This window comes from Acanthochromis polyacanthus, chromosome 14 (genome assembly GCF_021347895.1).
Source record: "Acanthochromis polyacanthus isolate Apoly-LR-REF ecotype Palm Island chromosome 14, KAUST_Apoly_ChrSc, whole genome shotgun sequence".
In the NCBI taxonomy this organism is placed as follows: domain Eukaryota; kingdom Metazoa; phylum Chordata; class Actinopteri; family Pomacentridae; genus Acanthochromis; species Acanthochromis polyacanthus.
The window spans coordinates 34736146-34762160 of record NC_067126.1 but is presented as its reverse complement, the minus strand read 5'-3'; the positions used below and the strand labels follow the sequence as shown (position 1 = coordinate 34762160).

The following is a 26015-nucleotide window of genomic DNA, read 5'->3' as shown; positions in this document are numbered from 1 at the left end:
ATGAGTCATCAGTAATTCCTAGAGGGGCATTATGTGGAGGGGCAGATTAGCAGATTCCTGGAGTGAGGTTGTGTGTGGGATGGTAGATGGAGGGATTGGGGAGAAGGCGAGTAGCTGGTGGGAAAGACGAGCTCCTCTGTGCTGCCTAGTTCCTGCTGCCGGCTTGGTTGTGATGTTCCAGGACAGCAGGGTGAATCCCAGGGAGGATCAGCCCAGATCTTAAGTGAATGGATGAGGCCGCACTGAAAGCTGCTAATCCTCGTGTAGCCTAAGAGATGTTTTGTCTGTCGAAAGCCGAGAATCGCTATGAGGACTCGATCTGTCGGTGCTGCTGGCCAAAGTGCCGACAAGGCTGCTTGTAGTTTTGTCTAGTTCTTATCCTGTAGACCCAACACCCCCCACAGAGGCAGCAGCTGACTCTGTCACTGTGACTGACCACCAACCAAGCAATGCACGCTGGGAAGGTGCAACCTGCTTGACCTCTGTCCTTAGCCTTGTAAAAATGCCTACATTTGGAAGAGTTGTGATCGCGTTTCTGTGCTCTTATTTTGACAGGCGTGTCTGGGCAGCGCAGATAATTCTGCCCTGACCTTGTTACTCAAGAACTGTGGCAGGTATGCCCCATTTGTCTGTGTGCGTTCCCTGTCTGTGCCAAGTGAGGAGGGGATTAAATGAGTTGGTTAAGCATGGTAAAGCTCTTTTCAATTCCATGTGGTCCATGCATCGTCAAAGAGGCATTTTATTCACATTTGTTACAGCTGCAGTTACTTTTACCACATGAAAAACCTCTTTTGTCCCATGTTGATATTTTCCACCCTTTAGCTACCTCCAGATCAACTCATGTGTCGTCCTCGAGATTGGGTCTACTTCCCAGAGGTGCATTGCTATTGTGAAAGTGTAATTTAGCCATTTTCCGTGTGAAATTGGTGAGTCATAAATGTCATTTGTGGTTTGGAGGCGATGGTGTAATGTATATGTCTGCCTGACAGGGAGGTGGGAAGTGGAGAGTGATGGAGGCGGAGGAGGAGGTGATAAGATTATGAGCCCCAGAAGTGGAGGAATGTGTGTCGGATCCAGAGATGATACCCCGTAGCAAATCTTTTAGCTTCACTTTCTAGTCCTTGACCTGAACCCCCCCCCCTCTGCTGCCAAATTGTCCAACCTATAAGTGTAAGACAGCAATGATGGTGTCATTAGATTTATGGGTTTCTGTTTTTTTGGTGTCAGTCCTAAAACGTTTTGGCTGTCGCCTCCCTCAGCTGTTCTTTTTGTCAGTTTTTAGACAAGAAAGCTCCTGTCTTGCTGTAGATACAAAGGACAGATGTCAAACTAAAGGGCAGTGTTAGGCAAGGTTTCCATAAAATGCAAGTGCTTGATTACTTTATTATAACTGTCCAGGCAACATGGACAATATTTAGGTCTGCGGCCACTCTGTGTTTGTTTTATCCCTGCAGAAAAGAGCAATTCTCGGTCTGGTTGTGTGTGACTTTATAGATATAATCTTCAAAATTGCTGGATAACGTGTTCTAAAGAAAGTAAGGGTTTGTACTTTCTACATACCGGTGTTCTTAAGGGAAAGCATTAAGTGTGTTGGTATCATTGGTTTGTTGGTGATATTACATCCAATATGTTACCATATGGCCATTTTAAAAAAAACAGTTTATTAAGTATGCTTATGCTTGTATGCCATCAAAAATATTCATCTTATTCAAAAATTATAGATTTATGACTATTTGTGAGCTCATTCTGAATCGTAGACATTAAGAATCATGGTTTTAATGCCACCTGATAAGTTTGTTTCATTTATTGTACATGAAGATCTGTATAATATTTGTGTCAGTCCGTGCACTAGATTAGGACTTGTTAACCAAACAAAAATGATGAGCTGCTGTTAGTTAGCATGAGAGAGTTTTGCGATGGGATCACACCAGCCACAACTCTTCTAATTCAGCTTTCTTTTAGATCTCAACTGCACACTTTTGAAGTTCTGTGACTGTATGTTGCACATTTGCAATACTAGCGTGTTGACAAAAATGTCCACATACAGACAGATAAACACTGACCTGCCACAACATTAAAACCACTGACAGGTTAACATCTATCTACATTACAATGATCTGCTGGGAAACCTTGAGTCCTTGCATTCATGTGGATGTTCCTTTGACACACCTAAACATTGTTCCAGACCAAGAAGACGCCACCAAGCCAACAGTACTTACAGTTACCAGCAGCCACACTGCCATGATTCCTCAGGAACAGCTCATGGAACACGACAAAGAGCCCAAGGCACTGACCCTGTCTCTGAACTCACCAGATTCCAATCCAGTCAAGTATTTGTAGGATGCGCTGAAAAAAGCCTGAGCCATAGAGGCACATGAGGTACCTTAAACAGGTGGTTTTAATGCTGTGGCTGATGAGTACATAAACACCTGCTTACTTGTGCTACATCTCACAACAGTAACTCTCCAGACCACATGTTTTTCATGAGGATTCACACACAAAGACAGACTCACAAGGTGAAAACAATACAAGCTGTGCTGGTAAAAATCAAGGTGTCAGGACGATGACACCATGGGTACTTGTATAACATTTTACGGCATTCCATGAAAGCTATTTCAGTCTGAAGCATGACATTACCAGATCTGGTAATGCCTCTGTGTGGGTTTGCATGTACAGTGCTTGGTTTTAATTTAGTCTATTTTATCTGAGGTACTGTGTCTTATTGTAGCCTTGGGTCAGAGTCTGCTGAATTCATGTGATATGATGTAGAGTGGAGTAGTAGCCTAAGTCCAATGTTGTTTATTAGGCATGGTGGTACAGGGAAGCACAAAATAAAGTGATAATGTTTGCCAAAAGGTCCTGGAGACAAGAGCACTGCTAATGTTGTGGTGACATTGTACATTACATTAAAAACAATACAGCCAACATTAGATTCTCAGCTGACAGAGTTTGAACTTGAACTGATTTGTTGTTCATTCTGTGTAGACCTAAAGAAAAGTATTTAAATATATTTTTGCTTTCTTTACCATGAAAACTTTATGGCTTTTTTTCTGACTCGAGTTACAGTGAAGGACCATTGGAAGTTATTCTTCTTAAGCATTTTATACAGAAGATTCACAAGCCCTCTTTTGCTCGTACATCACACAACACAAACCACTGCTGGTGTGTGTGTGTAAAGATGTGTGGGGATGCGACATCTCCATGGCAACAATCAAAACACACACTTAAGTACCCTTTTTGTTCTTTAACATACAAACACATGTCGTGGTTTACTTGATTTGTATGTCATGGACTTTCCTCAAATGCAAAAGAAGAAATATTTCAAACCAGATCTTTAAGTATGACTTTTCTACTTTATTTTATCCTAATGCACAAGACAAGGCTCCATTTTCTGCAAGGATACGGCACAAATCAAATAAAAAATCTAATCAGACCTGGTTTAAATGAATTCTTTATCTTTTATACCACTTGTGGAACTGAGTGTTCCTCAGCTGATATTACATCAGAACATTAGTTATAGTGGCTGTGGTTTGGCAAAAGTGGTACTGAAAAAAAACTCTTCAAGAAATACGACAAACAGCATTTGGTTTTGACCGCCTAAAATGACTTACCCTGTATAGCATGAAAGTCTTCCGATTTGACTAAACACTTGAAAGAATTACAAAGTTTTCAGGTTTTCCCCCAACAGTAATCACACTTGATTGCCTTTGAAGGCAATCTGTGGAAGTTTTCACTTTAAACCGTCTCAGGAGCTCCATCAAAGAAATACTGTAAGTGACAGAGGAAAAACATGCAGCAGCGTCCAGACATTTCAGAGAAATGGGCTGAGACATGACACAGCTGGCCAGATTCATGGTGCAGAGGGAGGTCATTTCCTGTCTGACATTCAACACGTTCTTTCTCCAGAGACACGTTCAGTATTTAGGACTTTTTCTAAATATGTGCTGGTGCTGGAACATCAGTGGACCCAGAAACCAGGTGAATTCTTTTACAACCTGTCCTGTTAACATTCATTTTTTCTGACTCAAATGACATTTTCTTTGCAACACGTGCAACTACAACCATGATCTAAGACTTCTGTGTTGTTTATTAGCAGGCAGCTAAATTATGTACATGTCAGTGTTCAGGTTTAAGGTCTTCTTTGTTACAGCTTCCTTATTAGTGCATCGTCTTTGTCATTCTTGTTTTTCATGAGTCTCTCTTGTTCTGGACAATTTTATATGTAATTGAGTATTTTAGTATACTTCATTTTAACTCCAGTTTCTTTTGAAGACTACATTGCCGTTGATAAGTGGCATCAACCACTGAACTATGGCTCTCGCTTTGAACATACCCATTACTTACGTTGTCTTCTAGGCATATCTTGGTTCCTTTGTTAATGACAAAAAGTCAATTTCATGACTGATACCCAACTTTTTTTCTTGTGCTAATTAGGGGTAGATGTCACATCTCAGTACTCTTTAAGTGTTGAGTAAAATATGTCCTTAATATTCACATTTTGGAAGCACTGAGAGCCCAATGCACAATCATTCTAACATCTTAAATGGAAGAAAATAGACTGTAAACAAAAATACAGTTCAGGTTAACTTTACGTGAGAATCTGGAAAATAGAACTTAGGCTATTTTAAGTCTTGTGATTATAATGGCAGTGTTCTGTTAGATGTTTGAGTCATGGACAACTGAGAAACGTGTCTGAAACACCTCCTGTCAACACACTGTTTGGCTAGTTTTCTTCATTTTTACCCTGATATTTCCTAACTTAGGAAGCTTATTTACATATGTAAAGTTTTTGATGTTAAAAAAATCTAATTATACTATTCCTTTGGTATCATTTACTATGAAAAGCTCTACCAGAGGTCTGTTCTGAGCATGCAAATGAGAGTTAGGAATGACACGGAGAAAACAGTGGGGTAACTGATGGGCGTAGTGATGGCAGACTACCCAAGATGACAGTACAGATGAGCTCCACATGCTTCACATTTGTCTCATTATAAAAAACGTGATTAATGCACATGCTTTAAGTGGAGCCTTTCAACAAGTTTGAGCATTTCTTAAAGCTGTCAGCTTGAGCACAACAGCAACGTCTGACAGTGATGTGTGTTCTGTTTTTGTACCGTCAGCCCTTAACCTCTCATTGCACGACCTCCTCATGCTAACTGAGCTAGAGTTTCTCTGTGTTTATACCAGACATGGTAGAAGTGGACTGTTATGATACTAAAGGTACAGAGGAGGATTGATAGAAATAGCAGATCGTGAGTCAGATGCGGAGGACCTGAGAGTTCTCATGTATCTATACCTAGAGCCTTGAACCTCTTTCCTGGAAGAACAGATGCTTTATTCATCTCCTCCCAAGTTGCCCTTTTATGTCACTGCTGGTGGTTGCACTCTGTCAACTTAGCGCACAACGAGAATTGTTCGTTCTTGTAGCTGTTATTCTCCTCAAGTATTCCAGAAAAAGACTCATTCAGATAACTCTAAGTAGGAACCAAGCTCAGCCGGTCACATGACGTGGTTCACATCGGGAGAAGAGGAGATATGGTAATCTGTCAATGCATAGCTGAGCCTGGGGGTAGATTAAGACTTTTTTAACTGATACGAGTCCAGATCTGACGCCAGGGTTTGGCATCTCTAAGGCCTCAGGGTGGCGAAATCTGTAAGTAGAGTCTCTATATGTTGGAAAAGCAATGATGTAATGGCGATGTTGGAGATAAGGACTGGTATGGAAATGGGAGGACAATCGAGAGCAGCTCTGTCTATTAGATGACTATCAGCTCAAGTGTGTGGTATGATAATGGCACTAAAGGGCTTAATTATCCATTAGTTTGTTGCAGTTACTTTGTGAAGTGCAGAATCAAAACCTTTCTTTCTTTTCCTTGGAATTTCCTCATTCTCACCCTCATTCATGTTGCACTGCCTCACTTGTGTGTCGTATAAAACCCGTTGTGTTACTGAGGATGATGATATTTTTACAAGCAGGTCATTTCCTCTGTGAGAACAACAATAGTGACATGTGTGCGGCATGCACTAATGGAAAAGTCTTTGATAAAAGTATGTGAAATAGAGCTTACATGCACACACACACACTTCCTGCCCATGCATTCTCCCTGATGGGCATTGTGTCGCAGCAATAGCACTGTTTCTTTGTATAAATTACTAACTCACATGCCAGATGCTTCCGTGTAAAATGTGCGTGGGATTTGAGAAAGAGAGAGACAAGACACTTGAGGTTTCTTTTAAGCTAGTGGTAATGTCAGTCAGAGTTGAAAGTGTAATTTCCAAATTGCAGGAGCTGCAATTTCTGTATAAAGGTAGAATGTGGTCCACTATTATAAACAAAGAATTGTGGTGCAACTGGCCAACTCATGTTTTGCTGAACATGGGAAGATTCTGGGAACATTTTTGTTTGGTACAGAGTGTTTCAGTGGAGAATAAATGGTAAATTACCATTCCTGCTGAAATTGTCACTCATATTACAATCCAAATATATCAAAAATAATTGCAACATGATTTTGTTTTTTGTCATTCAGCCTTAATGTTGGCCAGTTGGTCTGAACCATTTTGGATGTTATCATACCATTCAGTTGGCACTATTAGCACATTATTCCCATATATGGGCAGGTATGGATCTTCTCCACCTTCCTATTGGCTCTGACCACCATGATGAACTCCATGGTGGAGTTGCAATTTAGCAGTTACAAAGTAGGAACAAATATTTGCATTTTTATTGAGAAGGTGTAAGTCATCGAACTCTAAGGAGACTTGAATTCCAGTTCCATTTTGGACCATATAGTATGATTTTTTTTTACTTACGTCTCCTTCTGATTTTCGCTTTCTATTTTCCACTTGTTTTTTGGTTAAGTTTAAGCACCAAAACAACTTCTTTAGGTTTAGAAAAGAATCATGGTTGGGGTTGTGAAGTTCCATTTTGTTCCAGTGCATGTAAAAAAACTCCACTGGGAAATTTTGTATGCATACATTCACATAAGGAGTCACAGATGTTATCTGGATTACTTTTTGTCTATCAGTGATCAGAATGGATGATAATGTGCATGTTGAGTTTACTAGAAGGTGGATGAAGCCCCTACTAGCCCAAATATGTGGGAGCAATGTGTGCCAATAATGTCTCAATCAGTAAGTCGACCCACAAACATGAAATAACTCAACACCTGCTGGATTGATTACAATGAAACACTATACTGTTTATTCTTGTCCCTCAGGAGATGAATTCACCTGGGTTTGGTAATGCCCTAACTTTGCAGGAAGTCTCCACTTCCTGAAAGAGCTCAACATCTCCTTTATGGATTGGCACAAAATTTTGTCCACACCGTCAGCGTCCTCCGACAATGATCTCTAATAGTTTCCTCTCATCTCAAGGTTTCACTTTGTCCAATCCTTTGCTATATTTCTACACACTTGCAAAACTAAACTAAAGTAATCAGGATAAACAATCTACTAGTCATATGTTAGCACATCAGCTGATGGAAGCATTTAGCTCAAAGAACTGGTGTCCCTATAAGTAGAGCTTCAGAGCGCTGCCAGCATCACTGCAGACTCTTAGTCTCGTTAAACTCTGAAGTTAATGAGGTGAAATTGCTTCTTTCACTGCTTTTAATATAGGTTTGTTTGTGTGGGAATATTCCAGGCTGAACGCATTTAGTCAGTACTGAAGTCACAGAGGTCATTCCTTGTCCTCACGTGCTGACATTATTCCCAGATACCAGAGCACTCTTGAGAGAGACGCAAGGCTGACCCAGCCCCTTCTTGTCTTTGTGAGCATAAAAGGCAAGGAAGAGGCCTTTCCTCCTCAGAAAAAGAATGGCTTCCGAAATCCCATATCCTGTGGCACAGTGCTGCACATTCACAGAGGAGCCACAGGCCGAGTTGAAGTGCACATGGACTGAACTGGCCCTTTCTCAAAGAAAACAAACTTCTTAACAAAGTCATTGTTGTCCCCATTTCCATCACCAACCCATGACCATTTTCTTCCTCTGACTGCCTAAAAGGAAACTGGTTAGCAGTGACAACATGCAAACTCTGCCCTACATTATGGTCAGATTTTATTACTAGAGCATACACATTTCAAACTGATTTAGTTACCAACGAGAAAACGATGTGCAAAAGTGGAGCGCTTTCAATTTGATATTTGTGTATGCTTATCGAGTCCTGTTCCTGTGGGATTCCAGAGGAATGTTTTTTTACTTGTGTAGAACAATAACTGCCCAGAGCACTGATGTGTGGGCACGTGAACAGAGCTCTGCATAGAAACCAAAAAGTCCATTTCTCCCACAGGCAGAGACAACAAAAACTGTAACAAGATCTCACAGATAGCTTGCCAGATTTCTGATTTCTCAGACTTGATCTTTTTATGAGATTGCCACAGAATCTTCTGCATTTCAGTGCTAAAAAGTGTCCTCTTTCCTCAACAAAGAGCCGGCTTGAGGGTAAAGTGCTCAAGAATGTATGTGTATTTTTGCAGTGCTTAGAGGTGGAAAGTCCCCTCTGAGACCAGAAGATTAGCACAAGCCTGGCCTAATTTGTTAACAAGGTAACATTTCATCCACATGCACATCCTTACTCGCTCACACAAACACTTGAAGACTGAGGAAGAGCCGAGTTATCAAGATGACCTTTATATTGAAAGCTCTGTTTGAGCATCTAAATCCCTGCTAATGGCCGGAGCGGAGGTTACAGGTCAACAAGATGATCCTGTGAGGGTCATGTGACTGGTCAAGATGGAGGCAGATCGACTAGCTGATTGAGAGAGGTCATCAACCTTTGCAATCTAAGGCAGGAATCATGTATAGGATCTGTTTGAAGCATTAGTGTGTTGAAGACTTCGAAAATGCAGCTGAGTGAAGGAAGGTCATGACAAGTAAAGACTTGACACCAGACATTATAATGAGCTACAACAACATTGTTTCATCTTAGAGCTTTTCTGATTCTTTGATTTCAGTCTAACCAGTAGAACAGTATCACATTTTATCCCTTGATTTCTCAACATGTACATTGAACAGATTTCCGTAGCAAGAATTTTCTCACTATTCCAGAGTACACATCAGAGCTAAACTGGTGTGGAGTTGGTCTCTGAAATACATTCGTGAGAAGTTGACAAACAATGACCCCCTCATTTTAACGATTTTATCAATATGCTGATGTCAGATCTTCTTGCTCCATCATTTGGGCTTTAGTTTTGTAGAAACTGTACACACACACAGTATAAGCTCACAGTGACACACACACGACACTGCACCAACCCTGAAAATTGTTTTTTCTAGTGGACAGTTTTCTAGTTTTGGAAGTGATTTTGGCATGGGAGAAACCCTAAGTGGATTATTAACATGACTGGTGCTACTGCTGAAGAGGTCTGTTTAATGTTCCTACTTCACGTCACTTGTTCACTGACATGTTCAATAATTTCTGCAGTCCTAGAGTTGTGTTTGCAGCTGGACATGTTTACCTTTGCTGAATCGTTGTAGGCTTATGCTCACTTTAGCTAACATGAGGACAAGTCTGCCCTTTGGTTCTTCTAATGCTGAGATGCAGTTTTCTTAACTTTAAGACCTCACCACTTATGGATGTTTGCGTCTCTTGGCCCCAAATTTGATGACAGGCAGCATTAAACCTGGTCACGCTTGGTCGTGCATGAGCTGGCGGCTGACTGATGTGTTTGTTAATTTTGTTCATTAAGTCGCATTTGTGTAAGTTCCCATGTGTTCTTTAAGCAGAGACTTATGGTCAGTCATTTCTTGTATTTACTTGAAATTTTGGATTTTCCCAGAATCACATAAAGACATGACATCATGAGTCTTGCCAAGGTGTATGGTTTCACAGACTTTCACAATGTCTGGTGTTCATTTTGTTTACCTTCGTTGCATATGTGTGTTTCTTACAGGCTCATTTATGGGAGTTTTTCGGCAGCTAGGAGTTGGGCCCGTGTGTGTGTGAGAAAATCTCCCAGCAGATGCATCTGCTTTTGGTTACAGAAGCCTTGAATTATTTCTGTGGCTCAGATGAATACCTGCAGCCAGAACAGGACATGTTTTACATCAAGCTGGACTCAGTGAACAAGCACTACAGGGCTCCTTAAATATAGGAAATGGAAAACATAGCTTTGTTTTATTACAGAATGTATACATAATCTATCCCTGGATATATGACCTTAAACTTGACCATGTGTTTCACTGGAGAATTGAATGTGGAACTACTGTGTGTGCCTGTGATTTGTAACGCTAAATGAGTTAATGTAAATATAAAACTCACCAGGGGCTGCTATTGTAGCTTAGCATAGAGACTGAAGAAAGTAGACTCGCTCTGTTGCCTGTAAAATAACAATGCACCATTTTTATGCTAAATTTCTGTGATAATTAAAAAAAAATAGCATACACGACAGTTTTTGTGAGCGTTAGAGTTACTTGGGTAGAATTTTCTTCAGATATAGCCAGAGTAGTTGTTGTACCTTGCTAAGCTACCTTGCTATGCTAAGCTAATATGGTTAGCCTCATATTTAGCATACAGATTTGAGATTAATCTCAGTCTTGTCAACTAAATAGACAATTACCTTGAGATTTTAAAATGCAGACTAAAAAAAATCTGCAATGTAATGTTGCTATCAACACATTTAAAAAAAAATCAACATTGTTTCTGTATTTTAATGTTATTACCAATGCAATATAAAGTGCATGTCCTCAAATACTGCTATCCTCAATAACATTTTTGTTGTAACTGATGCAATGAAAAGCCTATTAAATATTTTGTTCCATTAGGTTTTTGATTTAAAGCTGAATTTCTCTATTAGTTTAGTTTAGTTTATTTAAACTAAACTAAAGTTTCTCTAGTAAGTTTCTCTATTAAACTAATTGTGTTCCTACTTTTGTGCACGTGACAATATGTGTTTAGAGAACGAAATGCAAACGAGCCGTCACATATAAAAAACAATTTGGCTTAACTTCATATCTGAGTCATTATAAACGCTGTTTCACATCATCATCACTGTTCACGTGCAGCTCAGCCTCACACATACATGCACCGATGGCTGTTTACAGAGCGAGTTGCACTAGGAGGCTCGTCTTCCAAGTATGGCAGTGAGACAGAAGACTCCCCTCCTCCACTTCTATTCTCTCATCCTGGCCTCAATACCAGAGAAGGCCAGGAATGTTTGAGCAGCACAACTGAACCCGGCACAGGCAGAAACAACTTATCAATCCTCCTCCACTCATCTTTTATTATTATAATTTTTTCCTTCTGTTTATCTCCCCCTCTCTGCTGTTTAACTATTGTGAGAACTGCATATTTGCGGTCAGCAGCACCTGTGATCTTTCTTGCCATGACCAAAAAAACACAAAACCGCAGTGAGTCAACAGCAGAAAGACACCGATCTCAAACAGTTTTCATGACGTCAGCATCAGCTGAGTGGCAGCAGCACTATGACGGTGGATTTTCCATGTTGTCCCCACACTTATTAGTCATTGTCGTGTCTGCTTTGCACTGTGCTCCATAACTGTCTCATTTCGTGCTGCTTAATGAGCTCTGCTGCCAAGTGAAATCCTTCTGACATTTATGGAGTAAAGCTATCCTGATTGTCTCCATATGGAAGCAATGATCTGTGGTTTAGCGCCGTGAGTACGTCTTTATGGGGTGACTTACACAGGTTAAACATCTGTGCCACTGTGGTAAACTGACTGCAGCAGAGCAGGATCCTATTTTAATGGCTCATAATTAGCATTATGTATACAGTAGATTGTCTTAAAACATGCGTTATCTATGTAGCGTTTAACTTTAAACATACACGAAAGAAAGCGAAAAAATGTGCTGCATAACTGTTTCAGTCAGTCCTCAAAAGCAACCCAGATGTTTGTGTGAAAGTTCATCGATATGTTAACAATGTTGCACAATATTTAGTGTTGGGACACAAAGCCAAAATCTCATTGGATGTCATTAAGAGTAATTAGATGAGCCAACTTGGAAACCCAAAGCAGCCAAACGCCCAAAACATAGTGCAAAATGTAAACACAAAGCCAAGTGCTGCAACAATGTCTCTAACCTCTTGTGGTGAAGCTGGTGAGACGTCATGTGGCAGTTTCGGTTTCCAAATCGCACCAAAGCAAAACAACAGAGTCGGAAGGATAGTGGCACCCTGTATCCCAATATTTTTTGGTGTCTTTTGGTATTGTTTGTTGTGATACTTTTTTTCATTCCATACCAGTTGTGAATTTTAACTATTAAATGGGGCATGCAAGTATTAAGCTAAATTGTATGAAGGAGTCCAGAGCGTAGGGGAAAATCAGCAAGCATGCTCAACAAAAGTGAAAATGCACAGCCGAGTGATCTGCTTTGCCCTCTCATTGAAATCCATATCAATGTGGAAGGAAGGCTCCTCTCTGCTCCTCGCATTCAAGGAGATAACTGAGGAGGAATTCTACAATCAGACCACTTTCTCCAGTTTCACACTTCCGATTCAGAAAAACTACAAACAACCTTCCACAGTGCTTGTTTCCTGATACGATTTGCCAGAACTTTTGTGCGTGACTTTGGTTAAAAATGTTGCAGCACAGACAAAGTGGACGGATGTGTGTCTTGAAGGTATTCAGTGGGAGGAATTCATTTACTCCAATTCGTACAGTCATAAGTACCATAACCGCAATGCCGTGAATCTCATGATGCTGCCAGATAGAGTCAGAATCCGGTTTACTGGGCAAATATGTATACATGTACAAGGAGTTTCACTTGGTTTTTCTCATCATGTTCGAAGGATATCTTAATGTTGGACTTTTTGTATGTTTCTTTTGCTTTTTTGTGAATAGGAATGTAGAGACTGGTGACAAATTAAAGGAAAAAAACAACATGAAGTGTCTCACTAAGGTGTCAGGACACCATGTGCTCCCAGAACAGCATCACTTCTCCTTGATATTGATTCTGCAACTCTCATTAACTCTCCTTTAGGGGTGAAGCATCATTCTTCCGACAGACATTCCCTCATTTGGTGTTTAGATGATGGAGGTGGAGAATGTTGTCTAACACATCGATCCAAAATTTCCCATAGATGTCCATTTGGGTTGAGTTTTGATGACTGTGAAGGCCATGGCATATGACTCACATTATTTCATCATACCAGTGACTCTTTGTGCCCTTTCGATGGAGAGATCCTGGGAAAGACAGCAAGATAGAAATGTTTCATCATTGGATAAAGGCGATCACTCAGTGCAACTTTGTATTGATTAGCAGTGAGGCTTCTCAGACAAGTGGACCCAAACCATGTCAGAAAAAAATGCCTCCCATTGGAACCACTGCAGGGGTCAAGGGTTCAGATTTTTCCTTTCATTTGTCACCCGCTCGTACATGTGTATAAATGGGAATAGAGGGGGTGTGAAATGACAAAATCTCCCACACTTCAATGCACTGCCCCAGCAGGATTCCCTGGAGATTTGTTAGATACCCCAGCAGTAGTGGGAGGTTATAGCAGGAATGCGCTGGGAATGCGAGGCCGTTTGAAAGAAAAGTCTGGAGATGACACTGTCCAGATGTCGGCATGATCCTCGGTTTCCCTTAACATGGAAGGAAATATGTAGTGAAACTGTTACAGCTGTTGTAAAAGTACAGGCAGTGTAGAGCTCTACAGTGATGGGAATATTTCTGCCCCCATGTGGTAATAATCAATACAGCTGGAACAATGTTGATGAAGCCAATGGATTGAATGTATTCAGGGTTTGTGCAAAATGCAGTTGTTTCACCCAAGATAAGAGTTGAACTTCTTAAGAAGCACACTTGATGTATTTGAAGGTCGGCTGCAGCACTTGAGAAGCAAATTTACCCACTTTGGCAAGAAGAACAGAGGTTTTGAGTCATGCAACCACAGAAGACTAAAGGGCAAACTGCATGGTTGTACACTGTGAGCTGTGACAAAAAAGAGACCCTCTTTGTAGGTTTGGGAAAAGTTTTCTGGACAAAACCGCAAGACTGTGCAAAGAACTTGTCATCTTTTTCCATCCATTGTTTATTCTTTGTTCAAAATTTAGTTGAGATGCCTTAAGTTTATAACAGAATCTTTCATGAGAACCATGAAGTCAGGAATGCAGTTTGGTTCTGTGTGGTAAAACAGCATTCTGCACTGATTGGTTGTGGAAAAGCAGAGATATTTTGTTCTGCAGGCAATGAGATATAGTTTTTGCAGTATTATGGGAAAAAAACTGATGATAAGCAAGCAACAGCTACAGAAAAGCAATTGCTGCAAACCAGGCAGCCTTAGTACTGAGAATGGAGATGAAAGTTCATTCTTGACCATCTAGATTGTATCGCACAACTTTCCTCAGCACATGTAAATATCTATTTACCCAAGGAGGAGGAGGACAGTGTGATAAGATCAAAAGCCTCAGAAAAACAGCAAAATGGACCTGGTTGGCTGTTGTTTTTAGGGTGAGACATTTCAAACTTTATAGCAAGCAGATCCTTGAAGTATTAAGAAAAAAGAGAATTTGAATATCTGTAATTCAATGACAACTTGGCAAATTCTATCTGTTAAGATATTATTTCAAATTCCACACAGAAACTGGGCCCTGATGTTCCTGGTAGAGATTCATAAGTCTGATCTATGGAAACTATTCTGGAACAGTCGCTACTTATCTTAATTACAACTTTGCTGCTACTCAGTCATGTAACAGCTCTATACACTCAGTCCTGGTTTACATTTAGAGTGTTTATCTTAATTTTAAGATCTCAGGGTGAGCATCTCTTGCTGCTCGAGGAGTTTAATCTCGAGAGCAAACATTACTCATCACTTCCTCTCTCCGGGGCTCATCCCAGCACCGGACTGATGTATCCAATGATGTCACACATATCGGGCAAGTGTTGTTGAAACTCCAGGCCTTTTGGGAAAAGAATTCACCTGATGTAATCGTCAGCAACTCTCACACAGATCACAAAGTGCCGACGTACATTAATATAAATTCTGAAGGCTTGTGAATGTGCCGCTGCAGATGACGCCAGAAATCGTGGCAGTTACACCCATTCCACCCTCCTCTTCCTTTGGTATTTTATGCTTCTGTCTCACAATCTGTCAAAGCAAACTTTCAGGTCTGTGTTTCTCTGCCAGCTCGGTAAACAATCACAAACACTGTCATATGCGCGCAATTATGATAAGGCACGGCTCTGTGCAGTTCCCAGTGAACGTAAACGATCTGCCAGAATACGTCATATTGATTTTTCACAGTTTGGAGACATCTAGACTCGCCATCCAGACTTAGGAATGACATAAACACTTGTGCAGAAGCACATGAGGCTGCAGAGGCTGACTGGATCTGATACAGTACTTCAGAAGCTCAGTGACTCACCAGCCACTGGTTGTTGACAGTGGACATTAGCACTCATCACTGCAGGGCCTCTGGCTTTTCCTCAGTCTCTTTGCTCTGTGAAAGATCATAGTGTTCTACAGAACAACACCATCTTTATCGTTTTATTTTCTCTCAGTCTCTGCTTCTGGCAAAATCATACGTGTGTACATGCTGTACTGTGCTATTCATATAAAACACTACTTCAGGAAAAGTCTTTTAAGATAAATATATCAAAAGTGAAACAGTTCATTATGCGTGATGCCTGCTGATATGCTGCTTCAGCATGACTTCTTCAGTATAAATAGAAACAGACATCCACTATCATTTACATTATTTAAGACTGTAGTTTTTCAGTACTTAAAATTTACTAAAGCACAGCAGAAAATTATATTTGGTGTGGGTTGGTCATGTCAGTTTTATTTGTTTTAAAGTCAGTGTGGTGGATAAAAATCTGGAAAATATTCCTAAGAAATATAGTGAAGTAGGTACAGAAGTAGCATGGAATTTACCAAAGAAAAGGTGTCTCCAAACTGTAGAGTACTTGGTCAAATTTATTTATCAGAGCCTGACCGGTATGTCAGTCTGCTAAGATTATCTGGTGATACTGGCCTCAATATATTTGTATCAGAGTGCATGTTGTTCGATATGCACAGTTATGAAAACTTTTTACTTAGATACTTATAATTGTTTTTAAATTGCTGTCATCATGTAGTTTTATCCAACAGAGCACCATCTGCAGTACATGTAGCAGAGGAGATATCACTGTTGAGCAGATGCACTGGAAAGTCAATGAGAGTCTTAATGCTTCATCAGGTGAAATACATTGATGGAAAGTTAATAAATTAACTGCACATACATAGGAATACACCACTGATTGGGCTGTTGTACTTGTATGTTCCACGACAGTCTGTTTGTACTTTTTATCTTGGGTTTCTATGTGTGCTAGTACGCCTTTTATCTACCTTTTATCACTGTGATGTGTAGAAATGGTATTCATGTTAGACACGGCTGCTTGCTTGTGGTCTAACTAGATAATCGGAACCCTCATTATCCTGTACAACAGAGGATCTAAATGATAAGCACCTCTTAGGGTCCCCTTTCTCACCAAGCCCGGATTCAACATCACACAGTCATCCAATCTATGGTTGCGAGAGTCATTAAGGTGACATTTTTTTGTGTGGATGTCAGTTTGGTCTTTGTGCCATCATTCCCATCTGGTGTTTGGGTTTACCATGATGCATAACGGATGTACAAGGAAAACGAAAAGGAGAATTCAAAGAAGCACTGTGTTGATGTGCCTGCAGATTACTGTACAGTGTTTGGAGATCCAGCTGTAGACTTCACACGGTGGTGCTTTTTATCATCTTTTCATTGTGCGTGTCAGTTTAAAACTTGGGTTCATCCGTCACGCCCTCCAACATGCAGGAATGTCTGCTGAGCTAAGTTGTGTCTTAGAAAGGATGACAAGACTTGGAGAACATTCTAACATGCAAAGAGAGCAACAGGTGAATCTATCAACAGCTGTGATTTACTTTAGCAGTGCTGACGCTATGCAAGTGGGTTCCACCGCTGCATTAGCTTGCTTTGACTGCCAAAAAATCATGTTAATCCAGCACCAGGAGCCCTGAATGCTATGAGCCAGCAAGTTAATAAAACACACATGTGCTTCGTTCTCAAAGTCAATATTCTTTTCCTCTGTTTGTCTTATGACACTAATCTGATCCAAAGCAGGTGTGCCTTAACTTTTCCTGTGGCATGATAGAAAAAGAAACAATTCGGCACCCAGAAGTGGCGAGGTGGGATGGCGTGAGTGAGAGGGTGTTTGAGACAGCAGGAATGGGAAATGTTTCAGTGTTGGAGGTCACACATGTGCAATATGCTGCAGATCGAGGAGAACAAGTGGGGCAGGGCGTGTGCATTTGGGGCTCAAAGTTCTGAGAAAAAAGTCTGTTTGCTGTGGTTTTCCCATGATTTAAGGGCTACATATTGATTCAGTTTTCAGGTATGTTGGGGTGTAACAAGGCAGACAATTGATACCGAGTTATAATTGATAAGGAGTGACATCTATTAAATGTCAAGTTTATAAAGTTGAAGAAGGATTCTAATGAATGGCAATGGAGGCATTTATTTGCTCTGTGTGAGAGAGACAGACTGAAATATGTGTAGATAGTGTAGCTGTGTACTCTCTGCCTGAGCCCGTTGAGCTGAGGTCCAAGACCCTGACAGACTTTTGGATTTGCGCCTTACACGTGAGTCTAGCAACAGCTGGATGATGGAGAGGAAAGGAAGAGAGAGCAGCAATGGAAGGCAGAGCCAAGGCAGTGCAGGCCAGTTCCCAGGCTCTGGCCTCTGGAGACCCCAGAGGAAAGGAAGCAGGGTGGGAGTCGGGGGGTGGAATGGCTGAGAGCAGCTGCGTTTATGTCCTAATAGTTCTGCACAGCTAATAGGTGAGCGCTGAAAAGAGACCCGATTGCCTGTCTTCATTGTCAACAATATCACGAGTAAGATTAAAGCCGCTACATTTATTATTTTGTATTATAAATGGATCAAAAGACCGACTATTCATCAGCTAAAGCCAAGCTGTCTTTGCTCTGTGAGGCTTTTAAGCATCTTTCAGCAAATTTTTGTTGGTCTCATGGCTTGAAACTTTACTGTTCTGGTTAACTGCCAGTGTTTTCATCAATGTCATTTTCAGACGTAGCTTGTGAACACATCCATACGTTTAGCTCAGGCTCAAGGACTATACATTTTTCCTGAGGTGACAAGAAAGTGAATATTAGCTTTATATTTGTCATGTAGCAAAAACACAATTCCAACTGAATGATAGATAAACAAATGTTCATCAAAATCATAGTATTTCAGTGTTAGCAGATTGTTTCTGCTGCCACTGAGTGGCCGAAATAGGTTGTTGCACAAACCTCTGCTTTTTCTAAGTGTTTTGTCTTCCAAGTGATGGGCCATTTATTTTTATGTTTCTCTCCATCCGCAGGGCTGCGGGACATCATGTGGAAAATGTGACTGCAGTGGTGTGAAAGGAGCAAAGGTGAGATTTTTATTTGTTCTCATATCATTTGTCTCTATCAGTTGATCCTCATGTTTTTGCAATTATTTGATCTCAGGCATTCATTAGTGTGATGCAAAATGAATAGTTTGTAAGCTAATGACCAAATGACATTGGTTGCTGTGTTGTGATTAATGGGGTCGGCTCAGTGGGAAGGACTAGAGCCGGGACTCAGTGGAAAAGCAGCGCATGGGGCTCAGTCACGGAGCAGAGATCAGGACGGGAACAAAGATCAGTTCGAAGTAGAGCATGTCCGGACGCACAGCTGGGCTCAAGGCCTTATTCCCATCAGATGGAGGAGAGCTCTGAGTTACAGATACAAGTGCTGGGGACAGCAGCCATGACCAGGCTGTGAGCCTCTGAGCTGTCAGCTCTCTAGCATTAGTGTTAATCACAGAGCAGAAACATAAAAAAGCTGATATTAGCTGACTTGGACAAAGGCAGTTTTGCTGTAGCTACATTTTTTTCTGCCTCAGGGGAAGCTGCTTAGACAGCAACAGCATTTTCTCTGTTTAAGTGCCTTTAAGGTTTAACCTCACAGCAAATAGCAAACATATATTGAAAGATAAGCCTATAGTCGTTGATGAATCACAGTACAAGACCAAAATAAACTATAAATTCATACTAATCATGCAAATGAAATGTAATACACAGAACTTTTCTGAATAAAAAGGCAATAAAAACAATAAAAAATGATATGTCTTTTCTACCTTTACCCTCTGTAAACATTATGTTATAAATAAAAGGCACAATAAAATACATCCTTGTTTATTTTGCTTACATTAAATGTTCACCGGATAGTGGATTTACACCTGAAGATCAAAACCCTCATAAGGAGATTCAAAATAAACCTGACAGAATGTGAGAATGATTAACATCACATGAACCAAGCAACAACAAAAAATCCTCCTTTTGCCTTTTTAACAAATAAATTAAAGGATGAATCTTTACCCCTTTCAACGAACTAAAAGTAAAGTTAAGTTAAACTAAGTTATCGTCACAGGAAGACATGCTTAATGTTGTCATTCACAATGAAGATAAGGAATCGGTGCTTTAAAGCGGCTACATCTAAGCAGGTTTATTATTCACTGCTGTTCCTGCTGTGTGAGTGTACATGTAGACTGCTGGCTCACTTTTATCGGATCACTGCAGAGTGTTGTCTGTCTACTTAGAGCAACACGCTGGCCTTTTATGGCGCATTCTAACAGCAGCAGCGGCCAAACATTCAGCTCACGGACAACAGCAGATGTCCTGACTGTGTTCGATGGAGCTCAGCCAATTCACTGTGGATTCAAGGCACCTCTGTGTTTTCAAAGTCGCTGCAAGGCCTCACACAACCTTCCCAAAGTCTCATGTGAGCCTCGATATCGCTTCCTGATGCTGCTCAACAGGGGTTGCCATGGTAACCATGTAACGATTTCCATGGTTTAACTTGTAGTGTTTTCCCAAATGACGCGAGTCTGCTGTTGTGGTCACGGGATGGAGATCAATGCTACAATAATGGTTTCAATATGGCTGCTGTTGTATTTACTGCCAAGTTTTATGCATTTTACAGCAGTGGCTCTCCTGTTGTAAAAATTACTGGAGCATGACTCTCCCTCATGAAATAATGCTGCCATCTAGTGGCAGACAGTGGAATCTTTCTGGGTCAGTTTTAGGTCACTACCAGATGGGAATATGCTGTGACCAACATTTTTTAAAAGACGTTATTCATAAATTGAATCTTCATGAAGACATCAAGCGTAAAAACAAAGTAAAAACTATCAATGCATTTATACGTTGTTTTGGCACTGGCTTAAAATATGTATGTTGTAAGAAGATTTGAAGGGTAGAGCAAGAAAAAAGACAATTTTTTTGCCTTTGAAATATGTATAAATGCAAGAACATTTATCAGAATATGCTCAAAAATAATACTGGGATAATACTGCGTGTGATAACAAATAATATTGGGATTATTCTGTGTGTGATGTGTGCCTTAGGAAAATTGTCCCAGTTTTAATGTATTTACAACAAGAGTGTTTGAATATGGTTTTGATATAAATATCTGCATTCTTCCAGGAATATTTAAACTATCATATGTTGTTTAAATACTGAAATATTACTACAACAATGGATGCATACACAGTAACATCCTCTTAGACTGAGTGACAACTTTAACTCTTCAACTTCAGCATTTGTCTACAATTGTTTCATTTCAATCAACATGAAAGTCTTTGTTCTCGTGTCACTAAATGATCGTCTCTGTGCTACAGGGTGAACGAGGATTTCCTGGTCTTCAGGGTAATATGGGATTTCCAGGGATGCCGGGACATGAGGGGCCTCCAGGAGCAATGGGCCCCAAGGTTAGTACAAACTTTCACTTTCAGGCTTTTGAATACGCTGATTAGTGATTATCAATCTGCCAGTTATTGTCTTGATTAATGGATTAAGTGTGTATATATTAGGTTTAATTTCATGTATGACAAAGAAAAGCCTCAAATCCTCATATAGGAGAAGCTGGAATCAGCAAATTTTGTATATCTTTGCTTCAAAAAAGACAAAACTGATCATTTGAATGTCACAATAGTTGCTGGATGTTGCAGCTCTACATGTGTATAAAATCTCTAATTCTATATATCTTAAACTGAACATGTGTAGCAATGTTAGCAAGTTTCAAGACAAATCCTGTCAGCCTGTCAGAATTATTTCTTCTGCATTACGTTGATCATGACGCCGTTTTTCTCTTAGGGAGATCTGGGTGAGCCTGGAGCTCCTGGACTGAAAGGAGTGCGAGTAAGTAACTAACCATCCAAACAGCCATGCAGTCATGAGTAAGCGATATGATTGTTGCTTCTGTTCTGGTTGTTGTGTCGTGATGAGAGATTAAACCTGACATGTTTGGGATTTTTCAGGGTCCTCCCGGTCTGCCAGGTTTCCCAGGAAACCCAGGACTGCCGGTAAGTTCTTCGGTCTGTCTTCACGTCTCACATCCAGTGAATCCATCCTGTAACAATGAGAATATTGTCAAACATGCAGTAATAAGGTAGATATAGTCTGTATTTTAACTCAGGAAGCTTGGCGGTTGCAGCAGGGCAGATTGTTTACAAAGCTTGAGAGATTTTGTCAGCATATAATTAATAATTGTCTCGTATTGTCTCCTCCCACTCACAGGGCATTAATGGAAATGATGGTCCACCTGGTCTACCCGGTATCCCAGGATGCAACGGGACTAAAGTACGCCACTTGTAGTTATACTGAAGCTAATTGGTAGTGGTGGTGGGGGGGTGTTCAGAATTTTGTCCACTCCTGATGTAATAATCGTAATACTCTTCGTGTGTGTGTTTTTAGGGAGACAGAGGAAGAGATGGTGCTCCTGGTTTTCCTGGTCTTCAAGGGCCTCCTGTAAGTAACCCCGGCTGCCATGACCATCAAAACCTTTCAAGAAAAGTTGTTTTGTATTTTTTTTGATACAGCCGGCAAGCATTTTTGGGACTTGTCCACTTGACTTTGAGAAAATCTTTTTATCTCTTACAGAAACGCATTATGCTTAAACTGAAATTAAAGCATCATAACCATAACAGTGGCATTCTAATTTTTTTTTTTTTGATGATTTAACAGCATATCAACTGAGCAGTATTTCAACATGGAAGTATTTATTCTGTGAGAATAAACAATGAATAGATATATTTCTATTCTTTTTCTTTTCAGGGTATGGCAGGAATTCCTGGAATGAAGGTCAGCTGAAATCCACAAATTTGTCTCATCCTAATTCTAAATGCATCTGAATTTCCACTAAGATGACACACATTCTCTTACTTTCATTTTGTCTCCTACAGGGTGACCCTGGTGGTGTGATGGGGATTCCTCCCCTGAAAGGAGAGAGAGGATATCCTGGCCAACCTGGACGACCTGTATGTAGTTAGTGTGGAAACATGCAAGCATGTGTTTGTGTGTTTTAATGGAAAGAAAAACAACCTGAAGCAAAGGAATAAATGTTTTTCTGATACTTGTTTTTCTGTATCAGGGAACACCAGGCCCTCCTGGACCTGTCGGACCTCCAGGACCTCGTGGCTATCAAGGCCTCAAAGTAAGTCAGTCTGGCACTAATGGACTGTTCATTATCTCACAAAGTCAGAGAAAAAGTCCCTATCAAGTCATTATTATTCAGATACAGTAGTAGCCTATTTAAAACAACAAATCTTGTGTTTTTAAATATTTGAATATTTTAGTGACCTATAATTTATCTTACATTACATATAAAGGTTAAAACACCCTACAATATTAAGGTTGAGACCATATAAACTATATATATATTATAAACCTCAGTGATTCTAGTTTCCCTTCATATGTGAAGGAATATTACTGAAGAGGCACGTTAGTGTTCTGAACTATACCAACAATTCAAAGTGAACATTAAAAAACGTAATCCTTCTACTGTAATTAATATACAGTTTGTTTTCACATTTATGTGGTCTGAAATTAAACTTTAAATTGATACGTGTTTGGCAGGGTGATGCAGGCCCCCCTGGTCCTCCGGGAGAGAAGGTAAGATAAATCATACACTCAGTAAAGATCTTACAGTTATAAGCATGTTCCCCTGGCTGGGATGTCATGGAAACTTTTTTTTTTTTTTACCTCCCTGCAGGGTGACAAGCTGGCCTTTGTGAGTGAGAAAGGAGATAAGGTGAGATATCTGTTTTTTTCTGAAGTCACTGCAAAAAAAAAAAAAAAAAAGAATGAAAAAAGAGAGTAAATTTTACAGGTGCATTGTGGGTCAATATATAATTGAGGGACTTTTGCAAAAGTTTAAAAAAGAATGTTTTTTTATGTTCATTGTGATTGTCTTTTCAAATTCTATAATTATTTATTATGGAAACAATCACTTATTAATTAAAAATGGCTGAATATCACTAAAAATGTAAGTGTTAAGTTGCGATAATCGTGACAGATATTTCTATTTTTGGCAATATATCAAATTTTATATGGAAAATAACAAATTGTATCTGTGTCCAAGAAATCACTTTCCACTCAGTTATCCATTACAGAAACACCTCTCAAGGAACTGTGTTAATTCCAAATCACATGACCTGCAAAAATATTAACTATGATACCTGTCGACTATGTTATAAAAAGTCCTGTAATTATGCATTGACCCTTGTGCTGAAATTAGTGGCATCTAGTGGTGAGGTTGTAGATTGCAACCTCACCAAGTGAATACTACCTACCTCACTGTCCCCTTCCCCTAGAATTCAGAGCCATTGTTTTGTTTGTCCACTCTGGTCTACTGTAGAGCCATGGCACTCCCTCTGTGGAAAAGAGGGCCTCATTTTGAATGTCATAAAACAGAATAATTCTTATTTTCACTAATAAAAATATTATTATGAATACTGAATTCCATTTCGGCTAATAGCTCCCCATAAATCGTAGACACTGGACCTTCAAAAAGAGGAAATGGACAGGATGAAATGAAGGCATAAGATATGGAGCTGCCCTTATCATCCCAGTCCATGAAAACATTAGGGCAAAAACATTACCCTCAATCTAGGATAATTGTTACTGTCACATTACAAAGTTAATGCCCTACATTACATAATTTCATTAATAACCTATAATCTTATTATTGTATTACATTTTTGTGCTCTGTTAGAACCATGAAAGGTTTTTTTTCCTCATCACCTTAATCTTTTTTGTACAACTTCTGTCTTACTACTATTACAATGTTAACAATGTCAAGATAACCCCTGTTTCATGCAGTGTAATGTAATAATTTTAAGAAAACATTCAGGTTTTTGATATTTATAGCTAAAGAAGATACTTTTCAATGCTTTATTTCGCTAAAGGGGTAAAAGATTTTTCTCAGTGTGTCAAGAAAGACTTGGATGTTTTTTGTTTTTTTTTTTACATCAGACAATTTGCTTTTTCATGTACGTTTGTGACGAACTATTCAAGCATCCTATTCTAATCTATTTGTCTGTGATCGTGTCCCTGCAGGGTGATCGAGGATTTCAAGGCCCCCCGGCCCTCCTGGAGGTTCACCAGGGGAAGTGGAAGGAGGACATACAACAATATACGTACCCGGAGCACCAGTACGCACTCAGTCACTCCACAGACATCACAGTGTTTTAATGTATTAAAACATTGCAAGTGCTGAATATCTGCTTATATGAAAAAAGTTCACTCTGATTCATGAGTGTGCTTATTTTTTCCTCCCTGAAGGGCGTAAGAGGACCTCCAGGGGACAAAGGAGACAAAGTTTGTATTTTGCTTTTAAATGTTGAGGTGTAAAACTTTCTTTGAACACACACTATTTATTATCTATTACTTTGTTCTGAGATATGTGATTTCCTTTGCAGGGCTTTTGCATCCCTTATCTTGATGGAATGAAAGGAGAGCAAGGCCAACAAGGACAAAGAGTACGTGCAAAAGATTAATGGGCTGATTTATTGGTTTAGTAACTGAAGAGGAATTCTTAGTTATGTGTCCAACAGTTTTCCTACAAATTTACAAGCTTTCAAGCGGATCTATTTTGAGCTTATATAGATTCCGTTCTGTACATGAGTGGCTTTGCTGAATTATTCCGGACAACAAAATGAATAAAACTGAGTGTCTTCTTTCTGTAATTTAGGGTAAACCTGGTAAGGATGGAGAGGATGGGCCAAAGGTAACAGTAACTTACAATTTTATCCAATGCTCTGCCTCCCAACTGCTGTTTTCTTTTGTTATATAAAATACACATCGCTGATTTACAATATATTTTCACACAGGGAGAAAAAGGCTTTTATGGACTTCCTGGTTCAGATGGTGCTCAGGTAACTAATGTTATGATTATGATTTTAATCTGAAAGTTCATATATGTTGGGGACATACATGATCAGACAGGCAAGTTATTTTTCTTGTTTCAGGGTGAAAAGGGAGAAAGAGGACCACCAGGTTATGTAAGTGTCTCTCTCATTGTTCCTTGTCATTCTCTTATATGGCCTCGCTGTCTCCATCTCGATCTCTTTTCCATAAGCTGCAAAATTACACGACTTCTTTACGCTACCAGCAGATGTCCCCAAATGTTTATTCACCTAAAAGAGTTGAGACCACGTTAAAGGGATAATAAACTGGTTGTATGTGACTAGTCGGGCGTGTTGCTTTTACCAAAGTCATGTTGTTGGTGTTGCTTCTGGAAAATACTGCATTTGGGCTGAAACACAAATTACTTTAAGCAGAAAAACTGCTTAAAGGTATGAATACTTGTTTTCTTCACAGTTGTTTTAATAGATATTTTAATATGCATAATATGTTAATGCACATAAGATCTCTGGGTACTCTGGCTTCCTCCCACAGTCCCAAAACATGCTGAGGTTAATTGGCGACTAAAAATTGTCTGAATGTGAGAGTGTTTTTTTTCTCTATATGTAGCCCTGTGATAGACTGTTTAGACATTTTTGTGTAATAAAGTTTAAATATTAAATATGCAAACAAAAAGGACTTGTATCCTGAATCTTGGTCATGTTGTAATTTTAGGGTGATGGCGCCCCTGGCCCTCCTGGCCCTCGTGGTCTCCCAGGGTTACAAGGAGAAAAAGGTAAAAAAAAAAAATCATGTAATATGCCAATAAATGCTCATATGGATAGGCACTCACACATGCAGTGATAAACACTTCT

General features: G+C 39.8%; 1 protein-coding gene across 1 annotated transcript in view; it reads left to right on the top strand.

The window, feature by feature from the left end:
* Window positions 1-26015, top strand: part of col4a1 (collagen, type IV, alpha 1) — a 43743-nt gene that overhangs the window by 3213 nt on the left and 14515 nt on the right. Inside the window, exons 2-19 of the mRNA XM_051959452.1 lie at window positions 18313-18366; window positions 20637-20726; window positions 21112-21156; window positions 21276-21320; window positions 21535-21597; window positions 21712-21765; window positions 22072-22098; window positions 22200-22274; window positions 22388-22450; window positions 22873-22908; window positions 23009-23047; window positions 24355-24480; window positions 24580-24615; window positions 24717-24776; window positions 24989-25024; window positions 25128-25172; window positions 25266-25298; window positions 25876-25936. Of these exons, the coding sequence (XP_051815412.1) occupies window positions 18313-18366; window positions 20637-20726; window positions 21112-21156; window positions 21276-21320; window positions 21535-21597; window positions 21712-21765; window positions 22072-22098; window positions 22200-22274; window positions 22388-22450; window positions 22873-22908; window positions 23009-23047; window positions 24355-24480; window positions 24580-24615; window positions 24717-24776; window positions 24989-25024; window positions 25128-25172; window positions 25266-25298; window positions 25876-25936 (988 nt within the window). The remainder of the gene's footprint in view (window positions 1-18312; window positions 18367-20636; window positions 20727-21111; window positions 21157-21275; window positions 21321-21534; window positions 21598-21711; window positions 21766-22071; window positions 22099-22199; window positions 22275-22387; window positions 22451-22872; window positions 22909-23008; window positions 23048-24354; window positions 24481-24579; window positions 24616-24716; window positions 24777-24988; window positions 25025-25127; window positions 25173-25265; window positions 25299-25875; window positions 25937-26015) is intronic.